Source organism: Gavialis gangeticus, unplaced genomic scaffold (genome assembly GCF_001723915.1).
Source record: "Gavialis gangeticus isolate Ggan-Ray unplaced genomic scaffold, GavGan_comp1, whole genome shotgun sequence".
Taxonomy (NCBI): domain Eukaryota; kingdom Metazoa; phylum Chordata; order Crocodylia; family Gavialidae; genus Gavialis; species Gavialis gangeticus.
This window is the reverse complement of record NW_017729025.1, coordinates 42,220,358-42,239,704: the sequence shown is the minus strand read 5'-3', so window position 1 is coordinate 42,239,704 and position 19,347 is coordinate 42,220,358. Positions and strand designations below refer to the sequence as shown.

The 19,347-nt window shown below is 41.8% G+C and overlaps 1 protein-coding gene across 1 annotated transcript in view; it reads right to left on the bottom strand.

Moving 5' to 3' along the window:
- The window catches only part of EML5 (echinoderm microtubule associated protein like 5), a 293,292-nt gene that overhangs the window by 141,618 nt on the left and 132,327 nt on the right, over positions 1-19,347 (bottom strand). Inside the window, exons 14-16 of the mRNA XM_019518682.1 lie at positions 12,982-13,168; positions 10,571-10,676; positions 2,952-3,045 (exon numbers count right to left, since the gene is read on the bottom strand). Of these exons, the coding sequence (XP_019374227.1) occupies positions 2,952-3,045; positions 10,571-10,676; positions 12,982-13,168 (387 nt within the window). The remainder of the gene's footprint in view (positions 1-2,951; positions 3,046-10,570; positions 10,677-12,981; positions 13,169-19,347) is intronic.

Here is a 19,347-nt window from a genome sequence, read left to right as displayed (position 1 = left end):
ACACACACACATACACACACACACACACACACAAACATATATATATTGACTAATTTCATAGTAATAATCATCTATCATCAAGAATGTCATGGAGCAGATACCAAATCAAAAAAGCAAGACAGAGTTGGGGGTGATATTCCTTTAAATCAAAGCTCAGATTATTCTAATGATTGAAGAACATTCCCAAGTGCTTCCAAAATTCATGTCTAGAGCACACATCAATTCAGGTTCATCTGAGATGCATATTGGCATTCAGAATAATTATCTTGACTTTTTGCCTCAATACAGATTCAGTTCCTCAAGATCCAAGATCACCCTGTCTTTTTTGTTACTCAGAACTCTATGGAATAAACCCCTTTCTCTTTCTCCTCCAGTGGTACTGATTTTAAGGTTTCTTTGCTATAAGAAACAGGATTGACTGTAGCATCTCTTCTTGATACTGAGCCCAAACGTATTCTTAGGGGCAAGGAACAGAATCTGGAAGACTTCCTGAAAAGCACTTGTAGGGAGACAGTATTTCCTTATCTGATAAGCTCAGTTCCACCTACCTCAAATACCAAGTTCCCGAATATGTCAAGAAGCCATGGCTTGGCAGAACTCTTCACTTCATTGGTGAAACCACCTTAGTTGGAAGACAAGTTTGGACTGACATAGGGAACATCAGAACTGAGTCCTCCATTCACATATTCTGACTGACTCTGGCTGACCTTGTGCTGGAGTTATGGGAGCCTCCCTGAGGTACCTGAAGAAGGGCTTGTTGGACCTCCCCATATTTCTTCAACACTTGGAATTATATTTGTAGACATATCTGGTACTCCTGTTCCTCATGATTGACTCCAATGCACATACACACCAAATATGGTCATCAGTTTTGAACAGAACAAGTTTGAAAATACTCAGTAGTCATTTTCTTTCTTGTATGCCAAACCTGAAATAAAAAAGGTACCAGTACGCCAAATGGAACGCTAAACCAGTAGACCAAACAAGTGCTCAGCAGTAGGCTCAGTGCCCAACTGAGAATGGTATCTTAGTACTTACAGTTTAGTACCTAAAAGCTTTTGCTTTGAAGTGCTAAAACCAACACTGAAACAGAGCTATGGTTCTGGCCAAAAAGGAAAAACAGGACCTGGAGTACCAAATACTGTACATGCCAAATAGGCCCTGTACTAGTGTGTGATGCCTAAAGAAATGGGCCAAGAGGTCTGCATAAACATACTATGTCAAAAAGAAAAATCCAAAGTACCCAAGGCAAAAGACCTCAGGAAGATCAAAATTTAATAAATGTACAGGACCTAACTGGAAGACAGAGTTAGATCCAAATAGGGCTGGCTAACACGTTTCATTGGTGTGCACAATAAGCACCAACTAAAAGCTAAGATTGGCTTAACAAGGGATTAAGACTCTCTGTCATGGAATTAAAACCATTAGCTTTCACCAAGATTGTGTTTGTTAAAGAGTCGCTAACATCAGCTGAAGTGCAAAATGGTGCAAACTATTCTGCCTATCAAAACTGTGGAAGTAAAAATATGAAACATTTTTTCTCTGCTGAGCAAAAGAAAGTTGTGTTGATTCCATTTCATTTTACACAATTAAACAGAAGAGACTCATTTTAAAGTTTGGACCAGCATGGGCTGTGACAAGTATTTTTTTTTTTAACTTCCACACATGGGTCATATGGGTTGTACCCAAATATTTACAGTACTACTGAAGTTTGGAGAAATCTCCAAAAAAGCCTTGCTGATTAAGGGCAATTTGTAATTTTCATAAAAACAAAAATCAAACATCTTTGATTTGTATCAAATGTCTGCAGTAGGAAAACTGCTGTTTTCTGAAGAGATCCCAGTAGTAAATGAAGACAAGAAGCATTAGAAGCTAGTAGTAAAGACAAGGTCTTTACTCCTGAACTCTCTCCTGACAGCAAGCTGGTGTTCTCTTTTTACCAAATTGCCACAAAAAAGGTAAGGAATTAAAAATCCTTAAGATGTGTTACAGACAAGCTTATAGACCATCCACTAGGAGAAACCTAATGAGCTAAGAGAACCATAGTTAATTTCTCCATTCTTGGCCACATATTTTAAAGACCAAAAAGGTGGGACCAAATCTGAAGAACTTGAACTGAAGAGAATTTGAACTACCTGGAAAAGATCATGTTGCCTCGGGGTCAGTCACAACCAGTGACACGCACAGTTTTCCACAGCCTCAGAGGAAAGGGTTGGGGAAAGAGGAAAAAGGATCTGCAAGAAGAATTTTATATCCTTAAGAGAAAACAACTGTAATCTTCCAGACCACAAAAGGAAAGGGATGCAGTACAAAAAGGTGCCATTACTGAAGACCTATGATGAGCAGGCTGTGAAAAGGTAAGGCAGATGCCAACATCTGTAGAATGCCTAGGAAAGCACTTCAGGTGCAAGCAGCTTGGAAGGTGGATGAAGCCAAGTAATTCCAGCACCAATAATAAGAAAGAGGCTCTAGGTCCAGTAACTACACAAAGGAGAAATGTTGAGTAAATGTACTGCTTCCAATTGGTGGAAAAGGAATTACAAGAACTATGTACAGTCTATGTTTTGAATTGACAGGAGCGGTATACTACCTGTGACTAGGCACATGGCAAATACTGGTTTATGTAGTGAGTTTTGAAGAAACTGTTACAAAATGTCCCACATACTCAATTGCACAACAGTGTAAAGAAAACCTCTATAATCAGTCCATAAGAACATATCTAATTCTTATTTCCATCTCAACCCCTAAGTTTCAGAGCAGTTCCTGTTGATTCTCTCTACTCCTGAAAGAGATTCAAGGACATGCCAAAAGCCACTGACTAGGTGAACTAAAAGGTAAAGATAACTACTCATTTATGTCTTCTAATACGAATTTCTATTTGTACTCATTCTGCACATTAATATTTGAAAATTAATTTTAGTACAGATTTTGAAATAAAGTTGAACTCCTACCTTACTGCTGAGAGCTTCTCTCCTTTCTTCCAGTCCCAGAGTACAACAGTATGATTGTCATCTATACCAACAGAAGCCAAGCGTTTGCCATCAGCTGGAAAAGGAAATGTATCAGAGTAGATAAAGTGCATTACTCCTCAATAAGAAACCAGATCATTATATTAATTTAAGGCATATCAAACATTGCATGTAGTGCTGAGACATGAAAGAATAGAGACACATAAAATAGAGCACAGTGTACTACATTTAGGCAGAAGTGATTTTGGGAGGGGGGTTTCCTTTTTTTTTTTAAATAATGAATAGATTATGGTTAGATGGATGGATTCAGTCCAGTGGATAGGATTGAAGCTAATAATTTCCAGGTTCTACTCATAACTTTGACATGGTCTCAGTGACCTATATTATCTGCCCATCTTGGACTTTTAAGATTTCTGGGCAACAAGTACTGATTTACCTTTTTTCAAAAATTTGGAAAGGGCAGATAAGCTTGAGCCACATCATTGTCCTGGTGTCTGTCTACACTGGGAGTAAACCTCCACATTGAATCCTACACACCAGCAATCAGCCTCAAGGATATCCCTCCAATCCTAATTGAGTGATCTCCATGTTCTACAACATGCTGGTCATTACTCTACCAATAATGGCCAAGATTGACAAAATCTTTAACGTGCATATGGCACCATGAATTTGTGGGTAGATGCTAGTTCTCTCCCTCCACTGAAGAAGCAAAAATGTTTTGGAATGATTGCAAAATGCATTTACAAAAATACCCCTCGGATACTCTCAGGAAATTTGAGATATTTCCAAATCTTGATAATTTTGGATAACATCTTGAGACAATCGTGACATATATAATCAGATCTAGCTCCAAGTAAGAAGAGACACTACTTCTCGTATTCATGAATGTTATCTTCCCAGCACATGCATATAGTTTAAAGCTCCTGAGCTTTCTTCCTGGAAACAGGGTAAAGAGAACAACATTCTGAAAAGTATGAGACAAGGAGGATGAGAAATTCTCCAAGTATCAGAAATTCAAGCCCTATCAGAATGCATCATCTCAGAATCATGCTCCCTCATACATATGGGATAGGACATCCGGGTGAACCCAAGCACCATCCCTAAATGCAGCACAGAGTATGGAATCAACAACATGTCAGAATTTGACTTCGGAGGCACAGAATGCGCAAAAGATGCAAGTGATAAGGGCTCCTTACCATGGCAAAATAAGAAAAGAAAAAGAGAAAACCATATTTCTTCCAGAGACCAGACATGATCCAAGTCTCTCAACTTATACTCTGCCATGGGTGGATCTCACCCAAAGTACAGACTGCAGGACCAAAGTTAAATGCATGTGAAGTTTCTGACAGAAAAATATCCTTGCTCACAATACCAGGAGGACTCCTGATTCTTGTGATTGAGAGTGGCTCAGAGAGAAAAGAAATGATCAGATGCCCACATTTTTTTTTAAATCTTCTGTGGTAGCTACTTCATAGGACCTCGGCTCAATAAGAGCTTGGATAGTATCCTTTTGCCATTGTTTTGTACGGCTGCTGGACGGTTGAACTCAGACCGTCTCCCCTATATGGAGAGACCTCAGGTTTTTGGCTCCTCTATTGTAATATGCTGCCTGTCTGTCCTGACATACTCTTAGAAGCCCCTCTGTGTTTTCTTCTTTCCCTCCACTCAGATTCAGCAGGCTGTCCCTCATAGGAAGTAGCCTCCTCAGCTTCCTTCATGGGAAGTAGTGGTTGTTTGCCCCCTCAGTGTCTGTGCAGGGCTGCTCTCAAGTCCCTGACAGGGGGTATTGCAATAATCCAACAAAGCCAAATGAGGATCATATTGTCTTTTGTGCGCTCTCTATTAGTTCTAACAGCTGATCCTACCTTCCTATTGCTTTGCGGATATCCTGAAAAAGAGTTTTGTGACCGAATACCCATTTTGTGCTAAAGCTTTTGAATTCCTCTGCTGTATATTGTGACCTCTCAATACAAGGTACTGGGTATGCCATACTTGACAAAGTGTGCCTTCAGCATCCCGATTACTTTTCTTGTTTGACTGTTCTCTGGATAGTCTACCTGCCAAAAACTGGAGTAATATCTACCATGATCTATAGTATAGTTTCTATCATTGAACACAACGGGCGCATCCAGACAAGCACACATGCCTCCAGTGTCAGGGGTCAAAAAAAACCACTCCGCAGAACAGCAGAGCAAGGCACAGTCCCAGACCATGCCGGGAGCCAGCAGGGAGTCAGTCCTCCAAAAGAGACGCTCTAGTTCCCTGCTGCTGTCCAAGGTATGTGTGTGTGGGGGCGGCGGTTCATGGGTGTGGGTGGGTGAGGGGTGGAAGGGGGATGATTGGGGGGTTAAAGAGTGGCAGGGGGATGTCCCTGGGGCTTCAGGGGGTGAGGACCTGGCCCAGACTGGTGAGGCTCACTAGTCTGACTTTGCACCAAAGCGAGTCATACGGCTCTGGGAGGCATGTACAGGAGCCGTGCCTCCCAGAGCTGTGTGACCCGTTCTGGTGCAAAGCCAGACTAGCGAGTCGCACCAGTCTGGGCCAGGTCCCACCACGTGCCACCTCCCTGCAGGCACAGTGGAGCAGAGGCGTGCTGGGTCTTGCCGGCCCTGGAGCCCCTCTGCCACCCGGCCAGGCCGGTTCGGTCCAATCCCCTGGCCAGGCATGAGAGGGTCCCCAGGGCCGGCAGGGCCTGGCATGCAGTCCCCGCATGCTGCGCCGGGTCTTGCTGCCATGGCACTGGCCTGGCCGGGCAGCAGAGGGTCCCCAAGGTTGACAGGACCCAGCTGGGCTTGGCATGCGGTCCCCAAGAGCTGGAAGCTGGCAGCAACAGGCTCAGAGTGCCCCACTCCTGCTGCTGCTGCAAAAAGTAAGTTATGGACCCTAGTAGATATGGGGCAATTGCTGGGAGGCGGGGGCCCTAGGCAGCAGGCCTGGGTCCCTGTGGGGGATAGGGGGGCCTCCAGGGGAGAGCTGGGGCATTCCATGTGCTGGGGGGGGCTGCACCCTGTGGGGGCCAGGGAACTCACCTCTCCTGAGCAGCCCCTCCACAAGGTCCCCCACACCCACAGTCCCCCCATAAACTGTCCCACACCAACCCACATCCCTCCACACACACACCCCCACCTTCCCCCACATCCCTTCCCACCCCCTTCCTGCAAATACCATGTCCCTCTATCACACACCCATCATGTGGGAAGAAAATCAAAAGCACACAACACATATAGGTATTTAGAATTTATTTTACCATGATGATAGAGACACTGGTAGGCTTCCAAATTGCTTTAACACTGTAAATATCCCAATAAAGCATTGCCCAACTGATCGCTATCTCTTTCTCAGGGGGCGTGCGTGCATGCATGCGTGGTCTTTTGTTTTAGTTGTAGAAGAACATGGATTTTGGGGTATTTTTAAAAATGGATTTGGGATGCTGCTGCAGCAGTCCAGCTCACACAAGGGGTGGTGTCCCCAGGTACCTAGTGGCTGGGCCCCAGAAGCTCCTGAGAGTGAGTAGCCCTGAGCTGCTTGCCAGGGCAGCTTTCTGTACAGATGGGACCAAGACAGGGCAGCGTTTTATACTGCTGGGGACAGCACAGGTGCTGGCCCCGGGCTCTAGCTTCCCATGGCTGCAGATCTGGGAGGAGCCAGGCCCCAATTGGCACAATTTGCTCCACAACAAAGTGCATGCCTGAGCATGTGCACTGAGGCAAAAAGCCCCAGCTCAAATTTGCACTGCTTCTATTTGAGCTGCTGCAAGCACACGTGCTTGTATGTGTGGACACGCCCAAACAGGTCTGTCCCAATCTTTTTTCAAGGTCATGTTGGTATGTCAAGAGTCTACAGCTTTTCCTCCTGTCTCCATGCTCTTTGCACTCCTCACACTGCTCCATGTAAATCCTCATCTGGAAATTCATGCCTGGCAGGTAGACACACTTCCAAGCTCGCTACAGGCACACCTCTACTCCCAGGCATGAAATTTATTCTTTTCATGATATCCTGTCTCAGTTCGGCCAGGATTACTGTTCTGTCACCTTTAAACATCCAACCTTGTGCACAAAATTCCTCCCTAACCTGTCAGATGAGGGAATGACTTTCTGGAGCACTTGCTCCTTGTGGTCTGGCCACCCATGGAGTACAGTTTGTATCAATTTATAGCCCTTCACTTCTGTGCTCTCTCATATTGCCTGGCGACTCCTTCTGGAGACAGGGAGATATTGTAACAAATTGTCTGATTTAATTTTCTATTGCACAGAGCCACATGTGGTGTACTCTGGAACACAGGCCTTGCTCAGAGTATCTGCCACTAGCAGGGACTTCCTAGGACAGTACATGACACTCACATCGTAGCACTGGAATCACAATAGCATATGTTATAGTTGCTTTGGTGTACTCTAGAGATTTGTCTTCTTCATAATGCTTCCCAGCGGCTTGTAATCAGAATGTACATTCACCTTCTATCTGAAGGTGAATTGGTGAAATTGTTTCATTTCAAAGAGCACAGCCATGGGTTCCTTTTCTATTTACATAAACTTTTTTCTGTATCAGTCAAGGCTCAACTGGCAAATGCTACAGGTTGCTGGTTCTGCATCAATATTGTTCCCAGGCTGCCTTCTGAGGCATCATATTGTAGTTGTAGTTGCTCTGCTGGGTTGTAATACTTCAAGATTAGTACCTCACTTACAAGTATCTTTATTCTTTCAAAAGCCTGCTCCTGGGCTTCTGCCCAGTCCTATGCTGTTTCTTGTGTGTTAGCTGCCTTAGAAGTTCACAAGCCTCTGAGAAGTATGTACAGAACCTGGAAAGATAGTTAGCCATGCCTATAAATCACTGAACTCCCTTCACATCTTTTGGTCTGGACATTTCCTTAATGGCTCTCAATTTCTCAGGACATGTCCATAATGGTTCTCAATTTCTCAGCTATAGTCCTGCTGAGGTCAAAAGGGGACATCAGTTTGTCTCAGCTTCAGCTTGTCTGGGTTCAACTTAATAGTCCACTCCCTACACCTGTTTAGGAGCTGTCGCAGCTTAGCATTATGTTCGCTATCTCTGTCTTCTACAATAAGGATTTCATCTGCTACAATTCTGATTCCTGGAAGTCCCCTTAGTGCCCAGTTTGTGCTGGGATATGAGGCAGGATTGATTTCCCTTGGCCATTTTTACTCGGTAGCATCTGCCAAAGGGTGCTGCAAAGATTGTCAGATGGCTTGAAGACTCATTTAGCTAGATATACCAGAACCCATTTCCCGTATTACAAACTGTGAACAGTTTTGCCCTCAACAGAGTTCACGCAATGCGTCCTTGAGAGTGGGCAATGGATAATGGATTCTTTTCAACGTCCTGTTAAGAGGATTTGCATCTATACAAATCCTCAGTTTACCAGGTGGTTTTCTTACCACTACCAGGTAGCTTATCCAGTTGGTGCTTATTTCCACTGGTTTAATAAAGTCCCTCTGCAGGGGACTTTGCAGGGGTACCACAGCCCCACGCAGTGTTAAGGGGGCTCCGCACAAGCTGATTTGCCCCAGGCCCCACACCTACCTAGGGTCTGCTCTGCCTCTAGGTGCCTGTCTCCTTCAAATACAACTTTGTATTCCTGTAAAACCTCTGACAAGAGCCATATCGTGCTTCCTCCCTCCCGTCTCATGTGGAAGATATTCTAGTGTTGCACTGAGATCAGGCTTGAACTGCTTGCACCTAACACTGCATGACACTCTTCAGTGTTGACCACTATGAATTCCAAGTGGTACTGTTTTCTGTTCTATGGATTTTGTATTGATAGTCTGGATTTATCCACTGGTTATATAGTTTACTGTGTATCACCAGTATCTACTCACATCACTCCAGCTGATATTACTGCTGAGTAGTTTTTCCTGCCCCTGGGGCAGGGGACTGGACTTGATCTTTGAGGTCTCTTCCAGCCCTAATGTCTATGAAATCTATGAAAGTACATTGCAGCTGGTTCTACAATCAAGCTGAAATCTGACTAATTGCTGCTCTATTAACATTGCTGCAAATATAGCAGATGGCCATGTCGCAATTTCTGTAGTGCATGTAAGTTCAGAGTATTTGGATCTGCTAGTCACAGAGAAGACTTCATCTTCCTTATAAAAAATCTCAATGTGCTCCCCTACTGCATGTATTGCAGCTTTATTTCTCTTGTGGTTAGTGAGACACTAGGACACAAAATAATTCTGTTTCCCTTGCCCAGGCACCTTTGCTGGTAAACAGCATTTTTCTTGCAGTCTTTCGTGTCACTGTCTGCAGTACCAGCACCTGGGGACTGCATTCTCAGTTTGCCTATCTTTGTTCAGTGCCCTACATTATTTTTAAACTGAAGGTATGTACATGTTTTGCACTAGCGATTATCTTGGTTCTTTCCTTAGATAATTCAGCTCCCTGTGAAATTCAGAGGTATTTGTCCAGAGTCAGATCAGCCTCTTGCAACAATCTCTCAGCTTAGAATCAGATGTCCCACAAATAATTCTGTCTCTAATAAGGGAGTCTGTGATCTTTCCAAAATTACATATGGATGTCAGTGTTTTCAGCTCTGTAACACTTTTTCTAGATCCTGATTCCAGGTAAAAACAGCAGTACATTTCCACAATCTCATTTTTTCTGGGGTCACAGTATTCACCAAAAAGCTCTCAGTTCTCTGCCTTTTATCCCAATGAGGTAATGGAAAAGTTTTACCTTCATTTTCTCAAACCAGTCTACCATTATCAGCTGTGTGTACAAAGTCAGTTCCTCCTTCCACTGCTTTCATGCTGCTGCCAGGTTCTTTGACTGGAAATCCAAATGTGCAGATGATCTGAGTCTCTCCATGATACCTTCTCTCTTTGCTGTGTAGGTGATACTTTAAATCACACACACTTTGCTATTGTTCTTACCCACTGCCACTGTGTTTCATGCACCAGCACTCTGTGCAATAATAAAGGGACTCCATTTGGACTGCAAGAACTTGAAGTGCTGTGCGCTCAGTGGTGCTGCTTGCCTTGCAGTGAGGTGCATTGGATGCTCCAAGCTACTGTGAAATTCCCCGGGCACATGGAGCTTCTTGGTGTCACCCTCCAAATCATCCACTTATAACACTTGTTCCAACTTACAGGTTATTACACCCACTCACATTTAAATAGAGAATCATTATACAGTAAAAGCTATGTTAACCAGAATTTTACAAACTAGAATACTCTATTAGCCGGAATTTCCAATATCTCCCAATACAAATCCTCACTTTAACAACCAGAAACTTTGCTGACTCTATCCAGCATGCACATCAAGTATTTCTGTTGTTTACATTAGTTAGTGATGCTGCCCACAGAGAAGCTGCCAGGAGCCCTTCTAGAGGAGCTGCTGGGCAGGGGGACAGGAAAGGGATCTGCATGGGGCAGGAGAGCTTGCTGCTGTGGGCTGGGGCCAGGGCAGCACTGGGCTCCTCCTGGCAAGGGTGGCCACATTGCACTCCTGTCTCCCTTGATAGGTATAACTCTCAGATAACCAGAATTTTAAGATAACTGGCACCCCTCTTGCCCCACGCATACCGGATACAAAAGGTTTTACTGTATTTTCAAACAGAATAAAATAATTAAAAATATATATATTACCTGAAAAATCAACAGCACAAACACCATATTGGTGATAGCCCTTTAATACTGACAGTGGTTTGATTGTCTCTGTATCCCAAACATGTATTGCAGAATCCCGACCAACCTAAAAAAGAAAAGGATATAGGAAGTTGTTTGTGACTTACATTTGGTCATCATATTTTGCATGTTTTCTCAAAAGCACAATTTTATCTTACAATTGCAAATACATAAATGATGTATTTAAAACAATTTAAACTGTTGATTCATCTTTCCCTCACTCCTTGTCTATAAGTATATCAAATAATACTGTAGTCCTACTAGAGACATGAAAATTCTTCCATCTGCCTCATATCCTACTTTCCTAGATTTGGCCCTTTCTTCTTTCTAAGGAAGAATGTGAATAGATTAAACACAATAAGGAATCTTAATGACAAAATTCTATTTGAAAATAGACTCCACAGATGACATGAGGAAAGCACTGCTTATTGTCTCAGCTATTTCTGTATCAATTGTTCTATTTTTAAAAAAAGAATGTCTTTATTACTAGCTTGTATATACACTAGGACCAAGATAACTTCTTTCCTTTTCATGCATCATTACTAGTAATAAAAGCCCTGAAGTTTAAATCGTAACCAAGGTACCTGTGTAATTCTATTTTCTTCAGTATTTTATCACCAAAGCAGTTCATGCAAACTTAGCTAAAAAAGGTTCCTATGGCACAAGCGAATAGAGATTCCAACTTATTAACTTACAGCTATATGGGGTGGCCTGAAGCTTAAATGTGAATAAAAAGAAAATGGAAACAGATGTAACATCTGAAATCTTTCAAACATCTTTGAAATGTTTCAAAGAGCCAGCCATATAGATGTGCATGCCCTTTGTATGTGATAAAAGATGTGATATATTTTATTAGATCAACTGAGTAGTTGAAAAAAAGTTCTTTGCAAGCTTTTGGGAACAATCACCCTTCTTCAGGCATAGGAAGTCACTGCTCTTCTGAGACTCCAAGGAATGAAAGAAGCTAAAAGTGTGACAGGGTGTCAGTGAGAATGTAAATAGGTGGAAATTAGAAAAACAAAAGATAGAACAGGGAAGGAAGGGGGGAGGGAACAAAGGTGAGTATGGGAAACTCTACAGTAGTAGTAACTCAAGGTTGAAAAGAGGCTGACTGTGAAAAAGTAAATAGCTGGAAATTAGGAAGACAAAGGGGAGAAAAGGAGAAGGGGAGGAGAGGAGTGGGGAAGGGAGAAGAAAAGTGTAACAGGCCAGGTCTGGCAGGTATCTGGCGAATCAGATGTCAGGCAGGTTGTAATGTGAAATAAAGCCAATGTGTAGATTGAAGCTGACTAACTTCCCTGTCTTTGGGAGGGCCCCCACCCCTGCCATTGGGTCCTTGAACCCTGATTGCTTCGGCTCCCCCACCCCACACACCAAGTGCTTGGGAGCAGCAGCACAAGCAGTACTCAGACTTCTGGGGTCCAGTCACTCCCAACACTCAGTGCATTCCCAGGCCCTCTCCCCCTGCTCTCAGAACTCAGGGCTCTTTCAGGACCCTGCCACAGCTACTCTCCCTGGAAGATCCCTGTGCCCCTACCACCAACCTGGGATTCTGACTCTCCAGCCCCAATTCTTTTTGCTTCTGAAGTCAATACATGAATTACATAAAACTTTAATCTTTAAGTGAGCCAGCCTGTTTAAATTAACTTTTGATATACTTTTTATCCGGAACAGGAATACTGCCATTGTAAGTGTGAAATTATAGCTTTTTAATTACAAAGGATTTGGTGAGCTGTCCAACTAAGAATGTTTGTCTTCAGTTGTATCAGCAGGCTTCTTAGGCTTGGACTTAATTAAAAATCAAAATCTTCTTCCCAAATCAAACCCTGGATTCTTGTTGTGAAAACAATGCCTAAGAAAGCAGAAGTTTAAAATAATGGACTTGAATGGGCACTAAATGTGTATGTTGCTTACAGATTGATGAAATGTCACTTAAACAGAACTGAGGTTTTGAGAAATATGGACATAAGATAAATCAAAAACTTAACCAGGCACAGGCTAAACTGGAGGGCCAGAACACAAGATAAATGTTTCTGATAGCTTCCTTTAACAACCTAAAAATATTATTTTCATAGACCTTTTCCCATATTTTAGTGGTGAAGTAATAAAATGTGTTTTAAAAGTAAAATAAAAAACACTTTTGTACTTATTTTAATTCATCATTTATTATCATAAAAAACACTTAAAACTTCATAAGTAACTGGACAAAACATATGGGAAAAGATGGATGTTATCAGTTCTTAAAACTCACCCTGTCTCCAACACAATTCAAACCTTCTGTGACACATTTGTACATTATGAGATCCTAAATATTCTTTTATACATTTGCTAAAATAGCTTCACATGTCTAATGCACTAAACATGCATCTTACCTGGCCTGTTGCCACATAGTCCTTTAAGGGATGAATAGAAAGGCAGAGGATGTCATCATCATGACCCAAATAAAAGCGCTGTGTGTTCTGCTGTCGATTGTATACTACACCAACTGCTGCAACATGGTATACAATTTCACCAGTCTGAGTATAAAATAGATTACTCCGACAGTCGTAACCTCTGTAACTAATACAAAAAAAATCTAGTTTTTATCTCAATATTGCAAATAGAGATGCTAAGCATTTAATTATAGAAAAAACATGTCATGTGAGTTCAATTCTTAAGTTTGGTAAGTAATTCATTAGGTTTTACCTATTACTACTTTGATCCCTTAAAATTATCAGTTTCTCTATTGCCAAAAGATACCACTTACAAAATGTAATTAATGTACAGATATCATTACATCTATCACTCACTTGCAAGAGACTTATTTAGGAGTACCTTTTTACAACAAATATTTTTTTTTCCAAATGAAACTTCAGGGGAAATTTAGGCATACAATTACACAGGTTACAGTTTTGCTAGAATGCTAGGCTGAATAATCTACTCCAAAAACAACCAGAATCCTTGCCACTGGGAATTTTCAGGGGAAAAAATGTTTCTACCAAAATAAGCAGATTCTATAAATTTACAGGTTTCTGCAGCAAAATTTTGATTTTACAATTTTTTTAATTTGCCATCGGGAAAACAAAAAGAATTTTTGTCTTAGGTTGGTTTGGTAGGAACCCAAGCACTTCAGTTTGCTGAACTGAACTTAAGCTTCTATTTTCGTGTCAGTTCAATATTAATTACATTTGCTTATGCGGTGGTGATATCCCATACCTCATTTCCCCTATAGGCTGGAGTTTTAAACTGGACTACAACTTGTAGCAGTAAATTTAGTCGGCTTCTGGCCTATTTGACTAGAAAAACAGACAGAGACCAGAAGTGCTGATACTGCTTATTTCAGTTATATGTTCTGAGATAAGGAATCTTGCCTGCCATGGTCTGTCTTGATATATTAACCTGTGCACAGGTGGTTTGTTTAAGTAAACTTCCTAAATGTCTGAGTAATTTACTATTGTTTTGTTTCTCCAAGGTCATATTTTTTTTCTCTTTCTCTGTCTTAAGTATAAATATGCTTGTAAACTTAGAGAGTCCAAGAAATCCTTTGAAACAGACAAGTGGGTGATTCCCCTTGCTGTATGGAATTCTTCCTGTGATCACAGTATAGCCCTAAATAAAGAAAAGCTGGCTCCGTCAGTTCTGATTCAACTACAACGCAAAGTTTGATTTCTTCCACAAACTCCCGTGATGCACTAGGCTCTACTTTAACCAAGCTGTGTGGAGAACAGTGTAAGTCACATGCCTGGAAAAAACACTGTGGAAAATGTTGCTGGAAGCAATGACAGTGTGAAGGCAAAATTCCCATAAGGCATTACTGCGTTACAGCCACGTGTAGTTCAATGTTGAACTAACTCAGAACATTTAATTTCAATAAAAATATTGAAATAAAACATTTCCTCATCTTTAAATCCATCTTTTTTAAACTTTCATTCGGAAAAACATCGTTAAAATATTAGAATGTCCTGATATGTGACAGAAATGCCCATGTTCACCCATATCTCATCCTGTGTCCTGGGTGTAATTTAAAAAAACACTTCCAGTAGCAAACAGCTCTCTTGATCTTTCCTCCCAAGTCTTTTTCTTTGTACCATCCTCATTTCTGTCCTTCCCAACAGATAATAATCAGCCCAGTCACTAGCACCTCTAACTTTGGCCTCGACATTCCACCTACATTTATATCCTGACTCTCAGTCTTAAACAATATCTCTGAAATATGGCTTTTCCTGTATTCACAAAGTGAAAAGCATCCACCTTAACCTCACCATTTCATAGCTTCCACACTATAACTCTGCTCCCTTTCTTAAGCCTATCTGTAAGCTATAAGCCCTATCTTTAAGTCCTTTTACCCGTTTCCTATTAAGGTCCATACAAGCTTCTAACCTTATACTTTAAGGAACTTCATAACTTAGATCAGTGCTCAAACTTTTGGTCCCATGAGCTAGGTAAGTGATGCAGGGCCTGTCTGCGGGCCAGATCAGGCTTCATGTGCCAGGATTCAGCCCTGTGCTGCCTACATCTGGCCCTGGTTGGACCCGACATGCCACGATCAGGTCCCAGCACCATCCCCATGCATTTGGATCAGGCCTCTGAGCATCAAGATTGGGCTCCAGCACCACCTCTGCCCAGGCAATTTAGCATGCACGTTATCTGGCCCTCCATGCTCCAGACATTTGGAAGCAATGGAGCTGAAACTGGCCCATGGGCTGGGAGCTGGGCACCCTTGACTTAGACTGATCCTACTTACCTACCATGATATACTAGCAATCCTACCCTTTTTCATCCAGTGCTCACCTTCTACCTCAGTTTCCTCCATGGTTCTCCTTACGTATGAGGAAAACGTAGAATCATATCATGGAAAGTTAGGGTTGAAAGGGACCTCAGGAGGTCATCTAGTCCAACCCCTCACTCAAAGCAGAACCATCCCCAACTAGATCATCCACTCAAGTCTTTGTCTAGCTGTGTATTAAAGACCTCTAAGGATGGACATTCCTCTCTGGGTAATCTGTTCCAGTGCTCTACTGCCCTCCTCATTAGAGGGTTTTACCAATATCTAACCTAAACTCCCCTTGCTGCAACTTGACACCATTGCTCCTTGTTCTGTCATCTGTCACCACTGAGAACAGTCTAGCTCCATCCTCTTTGGAATCACCCTTCAGGTACCTGAAGGCTGCTATTAAATCCCCCCTTAGTCTTCTCTTCTCCAAGGTAATAATCCCAGTTCCCCTGGAGATGCAGGAGTGCAGAAGTTGTTGGGGGGGGGCAACAACTGTGGCTACAGCCCCAATTCCAGGTAGAGGCTGAAGTCCAAGACACACTAGCTGCCTGCTCCCCTCACCCCCATACTTAATTCTAAAGATGGGGGGGAGGCTTTTACCCCAATGTTAAATGGAGGAAACCTCATCTTAGATCATGTAATTCAGGCTTGTCCAACATGCGGCCCTCCAAGCTGTTTTCTGAGGCCCAAGTTACTGCGACAGGAAATAAAAGTAAACACTGTACTTTCGTTTCAGGAGGGGTGATGTGATACCACTTCCTGTGAGGTCTTTGAATATGGCTTGCCAGCCCACTGGGTGATAAAAAGTTCATGATCTGGCCCCACATTCAAAAAGGTTGGACACCCCTGATGTAATTATACAATATAGAGAAGATAAGATATTAACAAAAGGTGGTCCAGCGGAAAACATTTTAGAGAAATGCTTGGCAAAAAAAATTACAGTGAAATTAAGACTGAATATACAGCAAAAAGCAGATTATTCAGGTAAGTCATAACAGAAATTTTCACCTCCCCAATATATAATCATTTAGAAATAAGAGACTAGAAGTTGTAAAATGAGGCTTAACCTTGGAGAAACCATACCCAAAGCAATGAATTCCACCTGCTTGCCAGAATAGAATATAAACAACCTCAGTGAACGGGATACAATTAATAACTGAAAATTTGAATGGTAAGGGGATCCAGAAAGGACAAGAAACAAAAGGAGAAGGAGCAGTGAGCTGAACTTGATCCAATAACCTAAGGAAAGTTGAAGTAGACTCTAAGAGGTAAAAGTAAAGCAACTAGAGAAACTGTAACCTAGAATGGGAAAAATTCTAAGTAGAGTAAGACAGTATAATTCATGAGAAAAAAAAGCAGTGACAGCAAGAGGAAAGGTAGCTGCTGCTGAAGCAAAGGAATGTCAACACAAGAAAAAGAGAGACCTAAAACCAAACCAATAATTGTGTATGTACTGGTAAACCATTTTGAGAAGATGGATCATTCTGTTTCATGGTAAAAAAACAGAGTTTTGTTATTTGCACAGGCAGGTGCAAAACCTTTGATGATCTATCATAATGCAATACCATTATCAAGGAAACTGTTAAGGGCTACTTTGTCTTATATGTTTCATACTATGTGATATATACAATATAAATAGTTTAAAACAGTTTTGTTACTAAAATCCGAGTCAACTCTGAAGGCATAGAAGTGTGAGTTTTACTGGAAAATTATCTAGAAAGTTATTCTGAATACACAACACAAATCAGATTATTTAATTAAGTAGCTACAGGAATCTGTACATCTCAAAAATGTTTTAGAAATAATGGAACTTGAAACATTTCTTAAAATTTGCCTGAGGGAACTTAAAGAAATGAAACATTACAGAACAGATCAGATTTTACCATAAACTGTACAATTAGCAAGTCAGTAAATCTAGTTTCTAAAGAACAGATACATATGGTAAAAAGTAGGAGGACAGAGAGAAAACAGAGGCTTGACTGAGTCTAATAACCTTTCAGTTGCTTGTACTCATATTAATTCACTGGTACAGAATATTCCCAAGTCATTATCTAGAAGTTTTTTGATATAAGTCTAAATCATGGTTAGTAAAACCAAAAGAGAAAATGCTCTCTCCAACAAGGATGTTTGTAACATCCAAAATGTACTTGAAATGCCTGACAAATAATTCTCTGTACTATAACTATATTTTTACAGGACTTTATTTTATCCGTTTTCTAAGATGTGTCTATCAACTCTTAGATGTATATATTAACCTGTGCAAACAACACCACCCCAACAAATAAAACCACCCCAACCTTCCTTAAGAATCCCTTCACCTTATGTCCAAGTATTCAGAAAGGTCTTCCGTAATAACCAGAAGATTAAAAAAAAAAAGAAGTGCTCAAATAATCCAAGGCAAATAGGGCCCCAAACATAAAAAAAGCTTTACAGTTCAAAAACAACCGCTGGAATCGAATAAAGTAACTTGGCAGCAGCCAGTGAAAATATCTACAACATAAGCACAACGTGCTCCATAACAAAAGCATTGCAAAATAAATTGATTTATATATTCCGAACTAGCTGAAGTTTTCAAGTGATCTTCAAGTGATCCACCTGCATAACAAATAAAGCCCTCTCTACACATTACAGGTATTGTATAATTAACTGATTAATTGAACAATGATAAAGAGACCAGCTACATGTGCAAAGTAGCTATCACACAACAAAAAGCTCTAATCAGTTATACAGTTAGACCTCAAAAATGTGTACAAACTTTATACATGGTCTCCCCTGCTGCTGGAAGTCCTATCAGCTGATGGGGTTCCCAGCCACAGAGGTGCACCTTGCCCGCAAAAACCACCTGACCCCTAGGGATTGCGGCAGTCACAATCCCAAGGATCAGAGGTGTGTGAAACCCCCAGACCCTGGGGATCATGGATGGCACAATCCTCAGGGATTGCCAGGGGTGCTAAACCCTTAGACCCTGGGGATCACTGCTGCTGCGATCTCTAAGATTTGGGGGTGCATAAAACCCCTGGGGCCAGAGGATCACAAAGATCCTCTGATGCTAGGAGTTTTACACACCCTGAGGTGGGGGGCACACCCCTGCAGCAACCCACAGCCCCAGGCATTCCCTGCATCCCCAGATTGGGGGGAGGCGGAAAATCGCCACAGCAGCCATCCTCCAGCCTTGGAGGCATGTGGGGTGCCTCTATAGCTGGAAGCTCCTCAACTGGGGTCCATTAGGCTCCCAGCTGCAGAAGCCTGCTTCTTGCTCATGCAGGGGGAGCCCCCTGCACAAGCAATAAGGCACAGTAGGATCTAATGCACAATCCCGTAATCATGCCTCCTGCCATGCATGTGTGGCATGGCAGGTGGTGTGCTTATATGAGTCATGCATTAGATCCCATTGTGCCTTTACCTGCACATTGTAGAGGAGGCCTAAGACAGTCAAAAAACAAAGAAGATCATATCATTAAAAAACAAAACAGAACAAAAACAAAAACCTACTGCTGCTATTCTGGCTTCCACAACCAGTTAAAAAACCAACAGGATACTAAGGTTACTGACAGCAAGTCTCACGTTACAGCTGTATACCCAATTCACAGGCAACATTCCAAAAAGTATTGTGTCCAGAAAAACAAAACCTATACCCTACCTGCCTGTGGCTTGCCAGATGTTAGAAATCTTCAAAACTCACTAGCTCCTGTTCAAAATGTCAACAGGAAAATTTTTTTAACCCAGTGTAGAGAATCACTTAGAAGTCAAAGTTGGAGCTGCTATAACAGTGCTCGTATCTTGAGCAGAAGGGTAAAATTTACAAATAACCCAAAGATATCAATGTTTTTGTAGTGGCAGTTATTCACACCCCATTCTCTCCAGCAGCTAGCTGTATATTGTCTCTTAAGAAGCACATTTTAGATCTTGTGCAGAGAGCTAAGGAATGTGCATTGCACCTGAAGAAAATCAAAAAACAAAACATTTCTTGAATAAGTGTCCAAAG